The sequence below is a fragment of the Bos mutus genome, chromosome 17 (assembly GCF_027580195.1).
Source record: "Bos mutus isolate GX-2022 chromosome 17, NWIPB_WYAK_1.1, whole genome shotgun sequence".
NCBI lineage: Eukaryota > Metazoa > Chordata > Mammalia > Artiodactyla > Bovidae > Bos > Bos mutus.
This window is the reverse complement of record NC_091633.1, coordinates 26,505,442-26,527,302: the sequence shown is the minus strand read 5'-3', so window position 1 is coordinate 26,527,302 and position 21,861 is coordinate 26,505,442. Positions and strand designations below refer to the sequence as shown.

At 45.9% G+C, this 21,861-nt stretch overlaps 1 protein-coding gene across 2 annotated transcripts in view; it reads right to left on the bottom strand.

Annotated features, from left to right (window-relative positions):
* The window catches only part of ADGRD1 (adhesion G protein-coupled receptor D1), a 176,173-nt gene that overhangs the window by 47,945 nt on the left and 106,367 nt on the right, over positions 1-21,861 (bottom strand). For both annotated transcript variants that reach the window (XM_070386343.1, XM_005891222.3), the window contains 2 exons: positions 11,600-11,673; positions 7,224-7,347 (listed from right to left, as the gene is read on the bottom strand). In XM_070386343.1, the coding sequence (XP_070242444.1) occupies positions 7,224-7,347; positions 11,600-11,673 (198 nt within the window). The remainder of the gene's footprint in view (positions 1-7,223; positions 7,348-11,599; positions 11,674-21,861) is intronic.

Genomic DNA, 21,861 nt, shown 5'->3' with positions numbered 1-21,861 from the left:
GCCAGAAGAGACAGACAGAGAGAAGGGCTGACAGGTGGATGTAAGCTCAGAAGAGAGAACCTGTCCAAGACCCTGAGACCTGGGCCAGGAGGCAGAGCTTAGGAAGATTCAGCCTCAACATCAGGAAAATAAAAGCATCTGTGCTGTTTTTACTAATTCTCCAAAAGCACCACGGATCTGGCATCTACTTGTGATAACTGCCTTGTTTTTTTTTAAATGTTCATGAAAATGTTCATTTTTAGCATGGATAATTTTAAACCATTTTCAAATCGACCTTTCCTGGCAATGAGTAGATATGATTTGCTTCCATGAAGACACCCACAGGCTGTCTAAATCTGGCATCGCCGCTGAGTAGGGATGGATCTGTAATCACAGATGCTCTGTGACCCCGGTTTCTTAGTTTCCTGGACCAAGCTCCTCCCTTCCATCCTCTCCCACCCACAGGCACAAACACAACTTCCTGCTGAGTGTTGGGAGCCCCTGCCCGCTCCCACTGCTCTGCAGACCTACCCACATCATACAGGAAATCAGATTTAGTCCTTGGTATTTTAAGGATCAGGGTTTCCCAGGTGGCGCTAGTGGTAAAGAATCTGCCTCCCAATGCAAGAGACACAAGAGATGCGGCTTCAATCCCTGGCTGGGGAAGATCCCCTGGAGGAGGGCATGGCAACCCACTCCAGTATTCTTGCCTGGAGAATCCCATGGACAGAGGAGACTGGTGGGCCACAGCCCATGGGATCGCAGAGTCTGACATGACTGAAGTGACTTAGCACACACACACCCATGTAAAGGATGCAGAGGAGGAAGCTCTGCTTGTGGGCCATCCATGGGCATGGCCACCAGCCTAAGCTTTGGGGTTGGAGAGCAGAGCTCAGTTCCAGACTCTGTCCCCAGGTGACCTCAGGCAAGTCCCCAAGCCCTCATCTGTGATGGTGATGGTGACAGTCCCCCACCCCCCACCCACATGGCAAGGCCCGAAGGAGGCAACAGACCCCAAGCAGTCCTGTCTTTACTGTCATCAGCAGGCACCCAGCTCTGTGACCCACCCTGGGACCACAGCTGCCTCCAAGGACTCCAGAACTGCCCTTGTCAGGGGAGCACCCTGAAGACCCCCCTGTGGGCAGAACACTAGCCCTGCTGACCCTGGGTCTGCCCTGCCTGCGGCTCACTGTCTTCTTTGTTTCCTGTGTCCCTGGAACTCCTCTCCCCAAAGGCAGTCTCACTAGCTTCCTCTGCACCTAATTTCCTGGCGGGGATCTGTCCGACTCCCTCCCTTCAGACCCCAACCAAGATCACCCAAGATCACCCGTCTCTAGTGAGCACACACTTGGAATCAGACTAACCCTAACCCGCCCTTCTTATCTGTAATGATTGGCCTGGCCATTTTCACAGGACGTGAGCACAAGCTTGACCTGACTTTTACAGAGGAGATGGCTGCACCCAGGGTCTATTCAGAGAGCGGTCTGGAGCCAGTAGAGCCTGAGCACTACTCAGGCCCCACCCGGACCTGTGGAGCCTAGGTCAGCATCTTCACAAGTCCCAGTGGTCCCTGAGCACGTGCAGTTCAGGCTGCTGGTCTGTGGGCATCGGACTGGGCCAGGCTACGGATACACCTCTGACACGTGGCCTAGAAAGGATAATTAACGACACATCTAAACAATCGAGAGATTTTGCACAAAACTAATCTCCAGTTTGACTCAATCAGAGAAGGGGCAGCAGCATCTGCATCCGCAGTGGCTGCCCGGTCAGCTGGGTGAGGGGTCTCAATTCACCTTGCCCCCACCCTCCATGACGGCCCCCACTCGCACCACTCTCAGCCCCCCAGACATTCAGGTCTGAAGTCCCCGGCACCTTTCCTGGGAGCTGCACCAGCCCCTGGCCACTTCTGCTCAAGCCTTTGCATCTGCTGCTCCCTTCTCTCACGTCTGCATGGTTCTTCCCTCACTCCCCTGGGGTGTCTACCCATCACCCCCAGCTCAGGAGGCCCTGCGGGGACACCTCTGTCTTCCCACCTTACCCTACCATGACTGCCTTCACATGCTGTGTCTCCATCCCCGCTCAAGATCTTGAGCACTGAACTTTCCAGAATAAGGCAAAACCTAGGGGTCACCTGGAACTCAGCAATTCACTGATGAATGGATGGACGACAGGCCGGGCCACCCCGCCCTCTGGGCCTCACTTTCTCCACTTGTCAAGGAAGAGGGCTTGGCCACAGGACCACATAGGTTCTGCATCGAGGCAGCACAGTGCCTCTTCCAGGGACTAAAGAGAGTGGCTGGATCTTCCCCATGACACCAGAGGGAGGCTGAGTGAGCCATGAGGGCCAAGGCCCTGGCAGGAGGGAGGACAAAGGGGCCGGTGTGGAGGACAGAGGGGAGGACTGAGCCTCTTGGAGGCCGTGCTCCTCATTTCTGGAGCCTGATGTGCTAAGAGACACGAGTGGGAGCAGAACCTGTGGACCAGGACAAGCAAGGGAGGCAGAGAAAGGAGCCAAGTGGATGGACGGCTAGAATGGGTCCCCCTCTTGCAGTCAAAGTAGCTGATGCTTGGGTCCTGCAAATAGGGACTTACCCTCTCCACTTCAAGGCACTCTTGCTGTCTTATTTCATTTTTCTTTAAATCACTAGCAGTTGCCCCCGGCTGGTCTCCCCAGCTACCATTGGTTCCCAACCCAGCATGCTCCCTGATTTAGGATCAAAGAACTGCAGGTCAACAAGAGAAAGGGTTTTGACTGAACACACGGGAAGGATGGAAACGGAAATGGAGGAGCACCGATCAACTCATCCCTAAATGTCACACCTTTAAAAAAACATTCCCACTGGGAGTGTTTGGGGCTCATACCTGCCTGGACAAAGACTCACCACGAAGGGTGCTGGGCGGAGAGGTGGGCTCATGCCCCTCAGGCCTATGATAGAACCATCTGCTCTGAACCTCTAAAAACTCACTACCCAAAGGACCCAGACACGTCAGACCTGGGCTTCATTTCATGCATCATCAGGATTTCCAGGCAAAACCCAGAGGCTCTTGGCGACTCTGTCTCATGGGGTTGCTGAAAAGTCTGCTTACCCAACTCTCACTTGATGCTTCATCACAAGACCAAAGGGGGTCGTCTGTCCAGATAGACAGCATCGGGCATGTACACGCGTGGACTGTGTAGGGGGTGTCGGGCCCCCCCACGTCCCCCGGAAGTCCTCTCTGGAGTCTCCATAAGTAATTCACAGTCTGCTTGGAAAACCCATGATGTGCTTTGCAAACAGAAAGATCCCCATGCTCACTGCCCTCCCTCCATATACACCAACCTCATCTATTCCTGCCTCCTGTCCTCTGCACTTGCTGGTTCTTAACCCGGAATATTCCTCTCCCAGGCCTTCTAGAGATGAGCCTCTTCTGGCCATTCAATTGTCACTTCCTCGGAGACACCTGCCTCCTCCCCACCACCTCCCTCCTCCCTGCCTGCCATCTCTTCCATCCTTCTCCCCAAGGGTCTTCCTAAACTTATTGCTCTTTGAAATTACCTATTTAGTTGCTAATTTGTTTATGATCTGTCTTTCCCACTAGAATATAAACTACTCCAAAGCAGAAACACACGGCTTTTCTTGTTTACAAATGAAACTCCAGGCTTGACATCTTAGGTCCCTGATGGGTATTTGTCGAATGATGGTGGATGAGATTTCGATCCTTAGGTAAACACCGCTTGCAGCCTGGGTGTTGCTATAGAAATCTCTCCTTCCCTAACAAAACTGATACAATCGTGGGCTTATCAAATATTTGCTGACACCCAATATATGCAGCACCTGGACTACAAAACCTCAGGAGAAGAGAGTCTGTTCATAAACAGACAGACCCAAGAATGGATGTGCCCCGAGAGAATGGGTCCCCGTTAACTGGAGGTGGATTTGCCGGAGTGCCTCCCAGGGAAGGTCATATGGCCAAAGAGACTCACCCAGTGCTGGCATCTCACTTCCCAGCAGGGTTCAGCTCTGCTGACGAAGGAGGAGGAAGAGGTCCCTACCCAGCTCTTGCCTCACTATTCTGAGAACTCTGTCCCAGCATCACCCAAAATCTTCAAAAGGAGCCAGAAATTCAGAGTCATAAATAAAATTTTTCAATTTCCAAAACACAGTATGGGATGAAACCAAACTTGTCTCTAGGTGCCTGGCCTGCTCTGCTTCTTAGGAGATCCCAGGAGGCATCCCATCACCTCGCTGCTCTCCCGCCCCCACCAGGAAAACTCAATTTCCTTTGGGGCCCTAAGAAGCCAAGGAAGCCATCATGCACAGGGACCCACTGTGGCTCAGAGAATCCCATGCCAGGGCATTTGCATTTTCGTTTTGCCTTGTCAACAGCAGAAATTTATTTCTCACAGTTCTGGAGGCTGGAAGTCTGAGATCAGAGTGCCAACACAGTCAGGTTCTGGTGAGGGCCCACAGACTGGACTGCCAAGCTCTCTCTGTGTTCTCACATGGTGGAAGGGGGCAAAAGAGCTTTCTTGGGTGTCTTTCATAAGGGGACTAATCCTGTTCATGACCATCACATTAAGTATTAGGATTCCAATGTGTGAGTTTTAGGGGGACACAAAGTTCATGCCATATCATTATCATTGTTGTAATTATTCCATCTATGACTATATAAGATTTTATCTAGTATAGAGTTGGTGGACATTTGGATGATTTCCAGATCTGAGTTATAAGTAAAGAAGCTACGAACACTTCTGCACATAACTTTTGTCATTTCTTCATTCCTGTCTGTAGAATTGCTCTATCACAGGGCAAGAAATACTTTTAGTAAGTCTAAGGTTTGGCCCACCTAACATCTGTCTTGTTCTTATATAAACACAAGTGTGGGGGACGGAAATGGGGGGAGGGTAGGTAGGGAGAGGCAGTTTGAGATAATATTCTTTTTAATTAATTGTATTACTTTTGGTTGCAGTGGAGCTTTGTTGCTGCTCAAGCGCTTCCTCTAGTTGCGGCAAGTGCGCTTCTCACTGAGCTGGCTTCCCTCGTTATGGACCGTGGGATCCGGACAGCCTGCGTCAGCAGTTGGTGCACGCCGGCTCGTATTTGTGGCTCCCTGGCGCTAGAGCGCAGGCGCAGTAGTTGTGGCCCACAGGCTGAGTCGCTCTGCAGCATGTGGCATCTTCCCAGGGATCAGACATATGGACCAGGGATCAAACCTGTGCCTCCTGCATTGGCAAGCAGACTCTTATCCACTGTACCACCAGGGAAGTCCTGAGATAATATTTTTTAGTAGATTTTAAGCTCTGACATACTTTAAGGTATCTGGAAGGCCAGGCTGAAGATTCCTGTTTTTGCAAAACTATCCATGATTATCAACGCCCTTCGTTTTTACTTCAAAATCTCTGTATCTTCTTAACAGAGTCTTTCAAAAAGGAGACGTTTTTAATTATGCTGAGGTCTAATTCATCAATTCTTCCCTTTTTTTGGAATTAAATCTAAGAATTCTTCAACCAGGTCTAGGTCCTAAAGACTTCTATTTTTTTTTTTCTAAAAGTTCTATAGTTTCACATTTTATACTTGTCTGTGGTCTCTTTCAAATTAATGTTTGTATAAACTGGGAGGTTTGGTTGAGGTTCATTCTTTTGTATAGGAACATACATCCTTTTGTCTATGGATGCTCCCACAACATTTGTTGAAAAGACTATTCTTTCTCAGAGAAATTGAATTGCTTTTACCACTTTGTTAATGTAATGTATACAGAAGTAGAAAAATAATGTTGTACATGAAACATATAATGTTATAAACCAATGTTACCTCAAAAAAAAAAAAAAAAAAAAAAGCAGCAAAAAGGATAGCAACAATAACAAAAAATTAGTTGGGGAGAAAATATTTGTAAATCACTTATTCAACAAAGGACTTGTAGTTGGACTGAATAAAGAACTATCAATATTGTGAGAAAAAAAAAACTGTCTACATTAACAGAATTAAGGGGCGAAAAGCCACATGTTTTCAGTTGATGCTGAAAAAGTATTTGACAAAATTTAGTACCCTTTCATGATAAAAAGCAGTCAGCAAACTAGGTGAATGGTTAAATAAACTGTGGTACATTTATACCATGGAATCAGTTCATTCTACTCAGCAATTTTGAAAAATGAACTACTGATACAATTGGAATGGACTCCAAGTGTATTATGCAGAGCAAAGAAGTCAATCTGCTATATATTGTCTTATTCCATTTATATAGCATTCTTGAAGTAACAAAATTCGAGACAGAGAATAGATTAGTGGTTGCCAGGGGTTTGGGATGGAAGATGGGGAAATTAGAGGGGTTGCCCAAGGGAGCCTTTGTTGATGGAACAATTCTATATTTTGGTTGGACAGGTACACGAAACTACACACGATAAGACTGCCATATAGAGAACTAGAGAAGTCTGAATAAACTCTATGGGTTGTACCAATGTCAATTTCTAATTTTGTTATTGGGCTATACTTAGGGCATCTGCATTTTTAAAGGCCATTTTTCTCTCCTGTTAAAAGCTATGCTTGCCTTGAACCAAAGAAATTAATCTCCAGTCCTTAATGCTGACCAAGCCAAACAGGTAATAAAGATGAAATATTCTGAAGCAGAGAAACCCAGCCAGGAGGGGCCTCTCCCATCCTTAACGTGAGGGTAGACATCTTGGCCCTCTTTGGAGAGGAGGACCCAGGAGTCAGCTGGGAATCCCCTCCCCCACCTCAGGACTCACTCCTACTGGAGCTGGAAGTCAGGTCCCTTAGAAACAGGTCCGAAGCCCAAGGTTTCCTATGTCATGGCAGAAATGCTCAGAGAACATGGTGTGGCCACCCTGGACATACATGCTCCTGCATGTCACCACTGGCAACACCTTCTCTGGACATCCAGGCACACTGCTTATAGTTGAGGACCATGCTCTGCTGGATCCCATGGCACAGGAAGGGTTTCAACACCCAGTGATCCAAAGGCAGAAAATGCTGCAATGACCACCTCCCAAGCTGCACATGAATCCTCGAGAGGGACCCAGAGTCTGCACAGATGTTGCCCGAGTAAACCTAGAGCAAAGGGGGTTTCATCAAAGAACTGGAGCTTCGCAGATGTCCCCAACCACTTGGCTTCCCTTCCCATCTGCCCTGCTGCAACCGAAACCCCTAGGCACTGATGACGAAGACGTGCACCCGGCCTCCACTGTGGGCTGATGGAGAAAGGGCGCCTCCTCGCAGCCCAGGAGCCCCTCCCTGCCTGGCGCTTACCTCCAGCGGGACCACCTGCATCAGGATAGCAAAGTTGGTGAGGTGCGTGCAGCGGCAGATGGAGTAGCTGAGGTTCCCTTCCGTGAGCGCACAGCCCTGGTTCGACCAGATGCCTTCTCCGGAGCTGAGGACACAGACGGAAAGGTCAGCGGGAAGCAACCGCCCAGCCTTGCCTGAGGGGCTGAGAAACCGTTCTCACTCAACAGGCTGATGAGTCTTGTTGATCGGGCCACAAGGGAACAAGCACCTGTTTCCTTCTGGGAGGGGGAAGCTGTGTAGCCATGTTAGCACAATCACTTTGGAAAACACCTGGTCTGAGGTCCAATAAAAACGAAGTGTCTCTCGGCCACCTGAAGGTCTTCTTTGGAGAAATGTCTATGCAGGTCTTGCGCCATTTTTCGATCGAGTGTCTTTGTTTCTGTTACTGAGTGGTATGGACAGTCTGTATATTTTGGAAATTAACCCCTTGTCGGTCACATCATTTGCAAATACTTTCTCCTGTTCTGTGGTTGTCTTTTCTTTTTGTTTACGGTTTCCTTTGCTGGGCATGTACTCAAACAAAACTCTAATTTGAAAAGATATGTGCACCCCAATATTCACGGCAGCACTAGTTACAATAACCAAGACATGGAAGCAGCCTAGATGTCCACTGACAGATGAATGGATAAAGAAGATACGGTACATGTATACAGTGGAATATTACTCAGCCATGAAAAAGAATGAAATAATGCCATTTGCAGCAACATGGATGAGCCTAGAGATGACCACACTAAATAAGTCAGAAAGAGAAAGACAAATACCATAGATCACTTACATGTGGAATCTAAAATATGATACAAATTAACATATCTAAGAAACAAAAAGGACTCACAGACACAAAGCACAGACTTGTGGTTGCCAAGGGGGAGGGGAAGCGGAGGGAAGGGCTGGGAGTTTGGGATTAGCAGATGCAAACTATTATACATAAAATGGATAAACACGGTCCTACCATATAGCACAGGGAACTATATTCAATATCCTGTGATGAACCATAATGGAAAAGAATATGAAACAGAATGGATATGTATATATAACTGAGTCACTTTGCTGTACAGAATAAATTAACACAACATTGTAAATCAACTATACTTCAGTAAAAATTTCATAAAAATGGAGTGTGTAGGTCCTGCAACCCAGCAACCCCAGCTAGAGAATTCTGAGCTATGTGCACAGGGACACATCTGGGATGTTTCCTGAATGACGGGTGATGCTAGAGAACACTTTAAAGTTACCTAATGTCCACCTCCCTGGTGGCTCAGACAGTAAAGAATCTGCCTGCGATACAAGAGACTCGGGTTTGATCCCTGGGTCAGGAAGATCCCCCGGAGAAGGGAATGGCTACCCAATCCAGTAATCTTGCCTGGAGAATCCCATGGACAGAGAGGCCTGGCAGGCTACAGTCCATGGGGTTGCAAAGAGTTGGACACAATTGAGCGACTAACACTTTCACACTAATGTCTACCTCAGGGACCTGGATAAGGCATGAACACTAGTAAAAAGCAACATGTATTCATACGGATAAAACACACAAACATAACATCCAATGTTGACTGCATAATAATGAAGCAAGGGCATGACGCAAAAGAAGATCAAATATTTTCTATGAATGTAACTACACACTATACATAAGTTATTCAGAAAACTCCCCACAGTGAGAGCAAAAGACTAGGATAAGATGTAAACATCTTTTACGTGTTTGCTTTTCTTTATAATGTTCTAATTCTTTAAACAATCACATTTTGACATATTACCTGCATCATGTCTTCAAGTACAAACCAAGACAAAAATTACTTGAAGCAAGGGTGCTCAAATGCTAACTGGGGTTCATTCTTGTGGTGAGAATATTAGCAATTACAATTTTCCTCTCTGTACCGCTGTATATTTTCAAATCCAAAAAAAAAAAAAAAAAAGAGAGAGATGTTTAAATGGTTCTTCCCAGAAGCTGCAACTCTGAGTGATCAGCAAAGACAAATCTTTGCTTTGGCCAAGGGCAGGGGCCCTTGGGAAAAGGTTTTATAAAGCTGAAGCAGTTTAAAGGCTCTAGTTCCGCTTTGCTTTATGTTCAGTTTTCATGACAACATCAGCCGTGGATGAGGAATGCGGGCGTCCCAGAGGGTGGCGTATAAAGACAGTCCTGCCTGCTCCTGCTCACGCCCAGTGAATGAAACACACACGGGCAGCATCTTTATTTTCATCCCTGAGGCAGATGGTGTCCCTATGAAGATGCTGTGATTGTAACTCTGGGTGAGCCTTGGGCAGCACACAACTTAAGGGTGGGTGGGGTTGAAGGGGTCATCAGGCAGGGACTCGGGGTGGTGCTGAGCCTGATGACATGGGAACAGGGGCTTTGGAGGCGAGGTTCATGACAAGCAAGGTGGGGGCATTTAGCAGAGCCAGACAGCACAGCCAGGACCACTGGAACCGATCAGTTTAGGGCCGCCACCCCCCAATGAGATCAGAATAAAAGGGCCTTAGAGATGGGCAGGAACTCCCCCACCATGCCACCTGTTAGGGCTAACTGGCTCCCGTTCCTTGAGGAAAGCCAGAGACACCCGCTGCTGGGCTGTATGCGACCTCTGTCTACTGAATATATGAATGCCATACTTGAATTAGAGGGTGACCGGAAAACTAGCAGGCACAGAATTTGGGGAGCGCGATCACAGGGGTAGAAAGTGCACCTTGCACAGACGCCAAGAGTGACGATGAATTAAAAACCAACCATGAAAGTCACGTTTTCCCGAACGGAGCCACGAAGGCGTGACGATGTCTTCATTAGCCAGGGGACCTGAGCCCCGTGTGGTGTCACCTCTGCCTGCGTGTAAAGAGCTGCATCCGAGGGAGCCCGTGGAAACAAGAAGCCTCGCTCCCCAGTCTGTGCGTCAATAAATCTGCCATGGAAGCCAGGCCAAGCGATGTCAAATAACAGGAAAATATGCGTCTCACCCTGTGACCGAGGAAGTTGGCATCTGAGCAGAAAACCATTCACCCACATGCATAAATGGAATGTGTATATATAAATATGAAAATGCTTCATATTATGTGTATTCTGTAGATGTGGGCAGAACACACACAAGAAAGGATGGTGGAATAATGCAAGAAACATGAAACTAAACAACCATATGTTTCCTGGGAATGTAAATATAAGACATGCACAAGTTAGTGAAAGATACACACAAAAATCTGCCCTCTGTGTTACTGCAGGCTCTAGGAAAGGAGATCAGGATAAGATCTCGAAGTCCAACAGGACATGTGCTTTTCTAAATAATGTTTTATTTTTTAAAAGAATAATGCTTTAATATATTGCTGCTATCATTTGCTAAAGTGTAAGCTAGGAAAAAAATAACCTAGAATTCTAAGCTCAGTGAGACCATCTTTCAAAAATAAAAGTGCACATTCTCAGAAAAATAAGAATGGGACTTGCTGCCAGCAGACTCGCACTACAAGAGGAGTTATGGGAACATACCAGACAGAAAGTGTGTTCTACACAAAGTGATAAAATAGCTGGAGATTGAAAACATGAAGGGAAATTATTATGCTTTTAATATTTATTTTTATTTATTTATTTGACTGCTCTGGGTCTTAGTTGCTGCATTTGGGCTCTAGTTCTCTGACCAGGGATTGAACCTGTAGCCCCTGCATTGGGAGCTCAGAGTCTTAGCCCCTAGACCACCAAGGAAGTCCCCACAATGATCACTTTCTTAATTTTAATTGCCTTAGAGGACAACTAATTACCTAGAGTAACAATACTCCCAACATACTGTGCATTTATGACATCTGTAAAGATAAAATGTATAATAATGCTAATGCTAAGTCACTTCAGTCGTGTCCAACTCTTAGCGACCCCATGGACTGCAGCCTACCAGGCTCCTCCATCCGTGGATTTTCCAGGCAAGAGTACTGGAGTGGGGTGCCATTGCCTTCTCCGATGTATAATAAGAATAGTACTAATTATGGGCAAGAACAGCTATGAAACGATTGTTGTATTGTCTCTGAGTACATGTGAGGTGGTATAATATAATTCATCTGTGTTATGATGAATTAAAGATATATATTCTAAGCCCTCTAGGGCAACCTTACAAAAAAGTTAAAAGGAAGTATACACCAGGAATCAATAGCAGAGAAAAAATGGTATCAAAAATACACAGAAAAATCCAAATGGAGTAAGAAAAGGAGAATATAAGAAGCCAAAAAAATAAATAAATAAAAGTAGATCATGATCTGGTCGGGTGTGTGATCGAGCACGGACAGCCTGGCCATCTCCCTCACTCTTCTCTCCACTCCCTCCGTCCCCTCCTCTGCCCCCTCCTCGCCCAGGGACCCTCCCACGCAGACAGTACCTGAAGTCCAGAAAGGCGCAATACAGGAAGATTCGGTTGCTCTCATTGGTGGCCTCAGTGTACTGCCTTTGAGTCTGAAATGAGAGAGGATGGACACACCTCATGATACAGCCAGGAAGACAAGTTGCCAACACTGGTGGGAAAGCCAAATGCTCATGATACAGCCAGGAAGACAAACTGCCAACACTGGTGGGAGAGCCAAACGCTCGCGACCCCCAAGAGTCCAGGTTGTGGACACACAAAGCCCTTGACCTTCCACTGCAACCCTTGTGGACAGAGAAGGTGGGTCACCCAGCCCCATCTCTCACATGGCGCTCCTTTGTCCACAAATCAGGGCTCCTTTGCACTCAGGTCCTTTGCACTTGCTGGGTCCTTCTGCTAGAAAGCTGTTCCCCCAAGACAACCCTCCCTACCTTCAGGTCTCTCCTCAGGAGATCCACCTGCCCATTCAAATCAGTTTCAACCCACCCCTTCCTCTTACTGCATTTTTCATAGTACTGATCACGCAGAATGTTGCATATTTACTTACTTCCTTGTCTGCTAGCTTCCTCTCTAGAACCTGCACACAGAGAACCTGTGGCATCTCGTTTCCTCATATCCCCTGTGCCTACCCTAGTGTCTGGCACACAGCACGTGCTTACTAAATACTTATTGAACCAATGAACAAGTGAACAGATCCATCAACAGCCCTGTTACTAGGATTCTCACTCCCCTAAGAGAGAAAGTCTTGTTCCCAGGTTACTCCTGGATGCCAACTCGGGGTATCTGGTATCAGCTGCTCTGCCCTCAGCAACACACAGAGGTTTCTCCAAGAATCTTGCCAGGGAGCTCAGGAAGCCAGCAGCTCCATAGGAAACCAGAATAAACGGTATCTAATCAATTCCCAGTCGATAAATCAAGAACCAGAGATCAAATAGCCAACATCTGTTGGATCATAGAAAAAAAAACAAGAGAATCCCAGAAGAACATCTACTTCTGCTTCATTGACTACACTAAAGGCTTTGACTGTGTGGATCACAACAAACTGTGGAAAATTCCTCAAGAGATGGGAATACCAGACCACCTTACCTGCCTCCTGAGAAACCTGTCTGCAGGTCAAGAAGCAACAGTCAGAACCAGACATGAAACAACAGACTGGTTCAAAATTTTTTAAAGAGTACATCATGGCTGTATACTGTCATGCTGTTTATTTAACTTATATGCAGAGTACATCATGTGAAATACTGGGCTGGATAAAGCACAAGCTGGAATCAAGATGGCTGGGAGAAATATCAATAACTTCAGATATGCAGATGACACCACTCTTATGGCAGAAAGTGAAGAGGGACTAAAGAGCCTCTTGCTGAAAGTGAAAGAGGAGACTGAAAAAGCTGATTTAAAACTTAACATTCAAAAAACGAAGATCATGACATCTGGTCCCATGACTTCATGGCAAATAGATGGGGAAACAATGGAAACAGTGAGAGGCTTTATTTTCTTAGGCTCCAAAATCACTGAAGATGGTGATTGCAGCAATGAAATTAAAAGACACTTGCTTCTTGGAAGAAAAGCTATGACAAACCTAGACAGCACATTAAAAAGCTGAGACATTACTTTGCTAACAAAGGTCCATATAATCAAAGCTATGGTTTTTCCAGTAGTTATATATGGATGTGACAGTTGGACCATAAAGAAGGCTGAGCATCGAAGAACAGATATTTTTGAACCATGATGTTGGAGAAGACTCTTTAGAGCCCCTTGGATTGCAAGGAGATCCAACCAGTCAATTCTAAAGGAAATCAATCCTGAATATTCACTGGAAGGACTGATACTGAAGCTCTAAAGCTTTGGCCACCTGATGCAAAGAGCTGACTCATTAGAAAAGACCCTGATACTGGGAAAGACTGACAGCAAGAGGAGAAGGGGACAAAGAGGACAAGATGGTTGGATGGAATCACTGACTCAACAGACATGAGTTTGAGCAACCTCCAAGAGATGGTAAAGGACAGGGAAGCCTAGAATGCTGCAGTCCATGAGGCTGCAAAGAGTTGGACACGACTGACTGAATAACAACAACAAAGTGAATATAACAAAAAAGAGACAGACTCACAGATATAGAGAACAAGTTTAGTGGTTACCAGCGGGTAGAGGAAAGGGAGGAGGGGCGATTGGCTTAAAACCGAACATTCAAAAAACTAAGATCACGGCATCCGGTCCCATCACTTCATGGCAAAAAGAAGGGTAAAAAGTGGAAGCAGATTTTATTTTCTAGGGCTCCAAAATCAGTGCAGACAATGATGATGACTGCAGCCATGAAATTAAAAGATGTTACTCCTTGGAAGGAAAGCTATGACAAACCTAGCTGCTGCTGCTGCTGCTAAGTCGCTTCAGTCGTGTCCGACTCTGTGCGACCCCAGAAACAGCAGCCCACCAGGCTCCCCTGTCCCTGGGATTCTCCAGGCAAGAACACTGGAGTGGGCTGCCATTTCCTCCTGCAATGCATGAAAGTGAAAAGTCAAAGTGAAGTCGCTCAGTCATGTCCGACTCTAGCGACCCCATGGACTGCAGCCTACCAGGCTTCTCTGTCCATGGGATTTTCCAGGCAAGAGTACTGTAGTGGGGTGCTATTGCCTTCTCCTGAAAAACCTAGATAATGTATTAAAAAGCAAAGACATCACTTTGCCAACAAAGGTTCATGTAGTGAAAGTCATAGTTTTTCCAGTAGTCATGTACAGATGTGAGGGTTGGACTATAAAGATGGCTGAGCACCAAAGAATAAATGCCTTCAAATTGTGGTGCTGAAGAAGACTCTTGAGAGTCCCTTGGACAACAAGGAGATCAAACCAGGCAGTCTTAAAGGAAATCAACTCTGAATATTCATTGGAAGGACTGATGCTGAAGCTGAGGCTCCAATACTTTGGCCTCCTGTGGCGAAGAGCCAGCTCATTGGAAAAGAGCCTGATGCTGGGAAAGATTGAAGGCAAAAGGAGAAGAGGGCAGCAGAGGATGAAATTGTTAGACAGGATCACTTACTCAATGGACATGAATTTGAGCAAACTCTGGGAGATAGTGAAGGACAGGGAAGCCTGGCGTGCTGCAGTCCATGAGGTTGCAAAGAGTTGGACATGACTTAGTGACTGAACAACTTAACATGAATAAAATAAGCTACAAGGAGAAAAAATTTTTTAAAAAACAAAACAATAAAATAATAAATAAAAATAAAATAAGCTACAAGGATGGGCTTTCCAGGTGGCACTAGTGGTAAAGAACCTGCCTGCTAATGCAGGAAACACAAGAGATGCAGGTTTGATCCCTGGGTTAGGAAGACCCCTGGAGTAGAAAATGGCAACCCGCTCCAGTATTCTTGCCTGGGAAATTTCATGGACAAGGAAGCCGGGTGGGCTACAGTCCATGAGGTCACAAAGAGTCAGACATGACTGAGCGACTAACACATAAACACAATCCACAAGGATAAGCTGTACAACCCAGGGAATATAGCCAATATTTTATAACTGTAAATGGAGTATAACCTTTAAAAAAAAAAAAAAAAGTGTGGTCCCCACAGAAGCCTCAGCATCCCAGGGCCCCACCACAGAACCCGAAACTCTGGGGTGGGAACAGCCTCTGGGTTTTCACAAGTCCTTGAGGTTCCCACACGAACTTGAGAACCACTAAAAGCTAGCAAGAGGCTCCCTCTTCTGTCCCCTCCTCCTGTCTCAGTCTGCCGTGGCCTTTGTGCTCAGACACAGACAGCCCTGTGGTTGCAGCCATTCAGAACCACAGAAGGTCATTAGCGGGGAAATGGCAACATGTGAAACCCATAAAGTCAAAACTACAATAAGAACCTGGTAGCCCCACCCAGTACCAGCAAGGCTTCCTTGGCCCTGAGTAACACCAGACCTCTTCAGAACACCACTGTGTACCCTTCCCCGCTTCCCTCTCCCCACTGGCAAGCACTAGTTTGTTCTCGATATCTGTGAGTCTGCTTCTCTTTTGTTATAATCACTAGTTTGTTGTATTCTTTTAGGTTCCACCTACAAGTGATATAAGGAGATCTAACCAGTCCATTCTGAAGGAGATCAGCCTTGGGATTTCTTTGGAAGGAATGATGCTAAAGCTGAAACTCCAGTACTTTGGCCACCTCATGCGAAGACTTGACTCATTGGAAAAGACTCTGATGCTGGGAGGGATTGGGGGCAGGAGGAGAAGGGGACGACAGAGGATGAGATGGCTGGATGGCATCACTGACTTGATGGACGTGAGTCTGAGTGAACTCCGGGAGTTGGTGATGGACAGGGAGGCCTGGCGTGCTGCGATTCATGGGGTCGCAAAGAGTCGGACACGACTGAGCAACTGAACTGAACTGACAAGTGATATCACACAGTATCTGTCTTCCTCTGTCTGACTTATTTCACTTAGCATCATGCCCTCCATCCACGTTGCTGCATATGGCAAAATTTCATTCTTTTTTTACGGCTGAGTAAGTATTCCAAAGATCTTCATGCCCCAGATAATCACAATGGTGTGATCACTCACCTGCAGCTAGACATCCTGGAATGTGAAGTCAAGTGGGCCTTAGGAAGTACAAAGCTAGGGGAGGTGATGGAATTCCAGTTGAGCTATTTCAAATCCTAAAAGATGATGCTGTGAAAGTGCTGCACTCAATATGTCAGAAAATTTGGAAAACTCAGCAGTGGCCACAGGACTGGAAAAGGTCAGTTTTCATTCCAATCCCTAAGAAAGGCAATGCCAAAGAATGCTCAGACTACCACACAACTGTGCTCATTTCACACGCTAGTAAAGTAATGCTCAAAATTCTCCAAGCCAGGCTTCAGCAATATGTGAACTATGAACTTCCAGATGTTCAAGCTGGTTTTAGAAAAGGCAGAGGAACCAGAGATCAAATTTTTAACATTTTCTGGATCATCAAAAAAGCAAGAGAGTTCCAGAAGAACATCTATTTCTGCTTTATTGACTATGCCAAAGCCTTTGACTGTGTGGATCACAATAAACTGTGGAAAAGTCTGAAAGAGAGGGGAATACCAGACCACCTGACCTGCCTCTTGAGAAATCTGTATGCAGGTCAGGAAGCAACAGTTAGAACTGGACATGGAACAACAGACTGGTTCCAAATAGGAAAAGGAGTACGTCAAGGCTGTATATTGTCACCCTGTTTATTTAACTTCTATGCAGAGTACATCATGAGAAACGCTGGGCTAGATGAAGCACAAGCTAGAATCAAGATTGCCGGGAGAAATATCAATAAGCTCAGATATGCAGATGACTCCACCCTGATGGCAGAAAGTGAAGAAGAATTAAAGAGCCTCTTGATGAAAGTGAAAGAGGAGAGTGAAAAAGTTGGCTTACAGCTCAACATTCAGAAAATGAAGATCATGGCATCCGGTCCCATCACTTCATGGGAAATAGATGGGGAAACAGTGGAAACAGTGGCTGACTTTATTTGGGGGGCTCCAAAATCAGTGCAGATGGTGACTGAAGCCATGAAATTAAAAGATGCATACTCCTTGGAAGGAAAGTTATGACCCACCTAGACAGCATATTAAAAAGCAGAGACATTACTTTGTCAACAAAGGTCCATCTAGTCAAGGCTATAGTTTTTCCAGTAGTCACGTATGGATGTGAGAGTGGAACTATAAAGAAAGCTGAGTGCAGAAGAATTGATACTTTTGAACTGTGGTGTTGGATAAGACTCTTGAGAGTCCCTTGGACTGCAAGGAGATCCAACCAGTCCATCCTAAATGAAATCAGTCCTGGATGTTCATTGGAAGGACTGATGTTGAAGCTGAAACTCCAATATTCTGGCTACCTGATGCAAAGAGCTGACTCATTTGAAAAGACCCTGATGTTGGGAAAGATTGAAGGCAGGAGAAGGGGATGACAGAGGATGAGACGGTTAGATGGCATCACCAACTCAATGGACATCAGTTTGGGTAAACTCCAGGAGTTGGTGATAGACAGGGAGGCCTGGCGTGCTGCAGTTCACGGGGTCACAAAGAGTTGGAAATGACTGAGCGACTAAATTGAAATGAAGTATTCCATTGTGTATATATACCACATCTCCTTTATCCATTCATTAACGGACTTCCATACCCTGGAGGTTGTAAATGCTGCTGTGAACATTGGGGTGTGTGTATCTTTTCAAATTAGTGCTCTGGGGGTTTTTTTTTAGACATCACCCAGGAGTGGAATTGCTGGGTCATATATATGGCAGTTCTTATTTTCAGTTTTTTATGGAATCTCTATACTATTTTCTGATTCAATCAACATGAACTTGGGCAAACTCTGGGAGACGGTGAGAGACAGGAAGGCCTGGTGTGCTGCAGTCCATGGGGTCGCAAAGAGCCAGACACGACTTAGCAACCGAACAACAACATACCCTTTTCCCCAGTGGTTGCACCAGTTTCCATTCTCACCAACAGCATTTTCCCTTTTCCCCACATCCTCATTTGCTCTTTGTGTTATTTTTTGATGATGGCCATTTTCCGATAGGTGTGATGTGATAACTCCTCAAGGTTTGGATCTACATTTCTCTGGTGACTTGAGATGTTAGGAATCTTTTCACATGCCTGTTGACCATCTGCATTTCCTCTTTGGAAAAACATCTATTCAGTTCTTCTGCCTATTTTTAAATCAGTTTTTTTTAAATGTCAAATTGTGTGAGCTGTTTGTATACTTTGGATATTAACCCCTTATCAGCCATATCATTTGCAAATACCTTTTCTCCTTCAGTAGGCTGTCTTTCCATTTTGTCATGGCTTCCTTTGCCTTGCAAAAGCTTTTAAGTTTAATTAGGTCCCATTTGTTTACTATGCACCATTTTTAAACAAGGAATGCATTTGTGTGATGCTTGTGTAATGGAATAAACATTAGGGCAGCCAGGACTAGAAGGAGCAAGCCAGCAACGTCGTCCGAGGCCCTGAGGGCTTCCCCAGGAAGAGGAGCCACCCCTTCTCTCATCGCCAGCCCTGCTCTGAGCACGAGGAAGTATTTCCACGTGGGAGCGGAACAGAGACTGGAGCCCTGACCCTCTGACACTGGACCTAAATCACTCTTCAAGGGGAATTTAAAAATCAGGCACAACCCTGAAGCCAAGCGCCTGTGTGGTCGGCAGGGTGGAGAGCAGACGGCGCTCCCCGGGATCTAGGGCCAGGATCACACCCGAAACAGGAAACCCCGTCTGGGTTCCTCCCGGCTGGGCTCCTGCGATGGGAAAAGCAGATCCCCTCCTTCTGTTTGGAATCTGCAGCCAAAATGGAACAAAGGCTCTCAGCACGCCTCCAGGAAAGACTAGACAGTTCCCGGGAGCACAGGAGGAAGGAAGGGCGTGTGTGAACGCACCGGGCGTGGTGCTGCCTGAGAAAGGAGGGCGGGTCCGCCAGGTCATGGCCCACTTTCCCAGAGAGATGTGGGAGATGCTGTCTGGCCATCGTGAAAACCATCCCCATCAGTCATCCCAGGACCCAGGAAACGGGGGTCCCCATTGGGAAGGGGGAAAAGCAGCAGCCACCTTGACCTCCCTGGGCCCTGAGGCTGAGGACCCTGCAGAGCCCTGCGGTCCACAGGGAAAGTCTGATTCTTCACCAGACATCTCTTCCTAAGCACCAAAGTCCCATGGGGAAAAGGCTACATGGGCCCCAGGGAACGTCTCCTATGGGATCTGAGACTCCCGCAAACAACCATAAGGGTTTCCCATTTGGGGAGAAGCAAGTGGGATTAATCAGGTGTTCACTGTCTGCTGCAGGTTCGGCAAGAGGTCTCTATCTGAGAGACACACCTTAGAAGAGAGAAAATCTACCCCACAGCAGCCTATGAATGTTCCTCACTTAGAAACTTGCTTGCTTTTCATTCAAGGACAATTGTCCCTGGGTATTCATGGGGGACTTGTTCTAGGACCCCCGAGGACACCCAAATCCATGGATGCGCAAGTGCCTTATACAAAACGGTGTGGTTTTTGCATATAACCTACACATATCCTCCCATATACTTTTTTTAAAATCTTAGATTGGCTTTATTGAAAATCATTGAAAATTTTAACCATAGAATAATCAGTATAGAGTCTATTCACTGAGCGCCTATTATGGATTGAACATAGTAGATGAGTACTTACAACTTTAATTCACAATACCGCTCTGAAGTAGGAATCATTACTCCCACTTTATGTATTAGAAAAGATCATTTGCTTAAAATCTCAGGAGAGCATCTAAAAATGTCGTGATTCAGCCAGGGCTTCATCCTATTGATATGTGTCTGTAAGACACGTTATCCCACCAGCACCCTCATGAAATTCTTAATAATTAAGAGATAAACCATAAAACAAACAATAAAATTCAAAAGCTACATCATATCCATGTCACTTTCCATATCATTTTGGGCTTTTGCTTTGTGCCATTGGGCATCTATTTCCATGGGGGTTGTTTTGTTTTTTTGTTTGTGGTCAGATACAGACATGCTGCAGTCCATGGGGTTGCAAAGGGTCAGACCCGACTGAGCGACTAAACAACCACAGAGGCCCTTTAAATGAGATGAGAGCATCACTTGCCAAACTGCCCTCGAACTAGGAGGCAGGATCTGCTCATTCCTATCCCAGTTGCTGTGGGACTGAGGAGAGCTTCACAAGCAAGGTCAATGCCTTCCTTTATCATCTAGGCAGACAGGACAGTATATCTGGAGGGGGAGGGGGGGCAAGTAGAGTTGCTTTACAATGGTGTGTTAGTTTCTGCTGTACAACGACGTGAGTTGGCTATATGTATACACATATCCCCTCCCCTCATGGACCTCCCTCCCAGTGCCCACCCCACCCCTCTAGGTCGTTGCAGAGCCCCGAGCTGAGCTCCCTGTGCTGTGCGGCAGCTTCCCACGAGCTGTCTGTTTCACACACTGTGGTGTATAAATGTCAATGCGACTCTCAGTTTGTCCCACCCTCTCCTTCCCTGCTGTGTCCACACGTCAGGTCTCTATGTGTGCGTCTCTATTTCTGCCCTGCAAATAGGTTCATCTGTACCATTTTTCTAGATTCCACATGTATGCATTAATATATGAGATTTGTTTTTCTCTTTCTGATTTATGACAGACTCTAGGTTCATTCATCTCTCAACAAACGACCCAATTTTGTTTCTTTTATGACTGAGTAATGTTCCACTGTATATATGTACCACATCTTCTTTATTCATTCATCTGCTGATAGACATGTACATTCTTTCCATGTCTTGGCTATTGTGAACAGGGCTGCAATGAACACCGGGATGCAAGTGTCTTTTTGAATTATGGGTTCTCTCAGGTTTATGCCCAGTAGTGGGATTGCTGAGTCACACGGTAGTTCTATTTGTATTTTCTTAAGGAACCTCTGTAGTGTTCGCCATAGTGGCTGTATCAACTTACATTTCCATTAACTGAACAAGAGGGTTCCCTTTTCTTCATACCCTTTCCAGCATTTATTGTTTGTAGATACTTCTGATGATGGCCATTCTGACCAGTGTGAGGTGACACCTCATTGTTTTGATCTGCATTTCTCTAATAATTAGTGAGAAATGGAGTGTTTCCCACCATATCAATAAACAAGGATGTTACAGCTACCAGCAATTCTGGCCCTCCAAATGTGACTTTCTGAGCCCAGAGGGGGCCCAGGAAGAATGAGGCCTGTGATTTGGCAGCAAGCTGCAGCCACTCCCTACTGTGAGCACCGAGGAGCCTGGGGATACAAAAAAAAAAAACAGGATGCTCGCCCCAGAGAGCTGAGATGCATACGAAAGGAATGATTTCAGTAAGCCCAGACTCTTACATCTTCCCATATATAGAAAAGTACTAAAGTCCTTAACTTGAGATATCTGGTTTTCCTCAATATTTTGTTGTTCAACCTACCTGCCCCTTGTTGCCAATGTCTATATAACCTGACTCCTTCCCACCAGCTCCTCAGAACAGTTCTCTTGGGGTCACTTGAGATGCTGTCTCCCAGGCTTGAAGTCCTAAAAATCCCCACCAAACAAAACATAACTCTCAACTTTTAGGTTGTGACTATTGTTTCCAGTCAACATTAGTGATGCTGAGCATCTAATCAAAAAATACACAGAAACAAATGACCACAAAGACACAACAACCCAAAACCTATGGGGTACAGCAAAAACAGTTTTAAGAGGGAAGTTTATAATGATTCAATTCTACCTCAAGAAATAAGAAACATCTCAACTAAACAACCTAAATTTATACCTAAAGCAACTAAAGAAGAACAAACCAAACCCAAAGTTAGTAGAAGGAAAGAAATCATA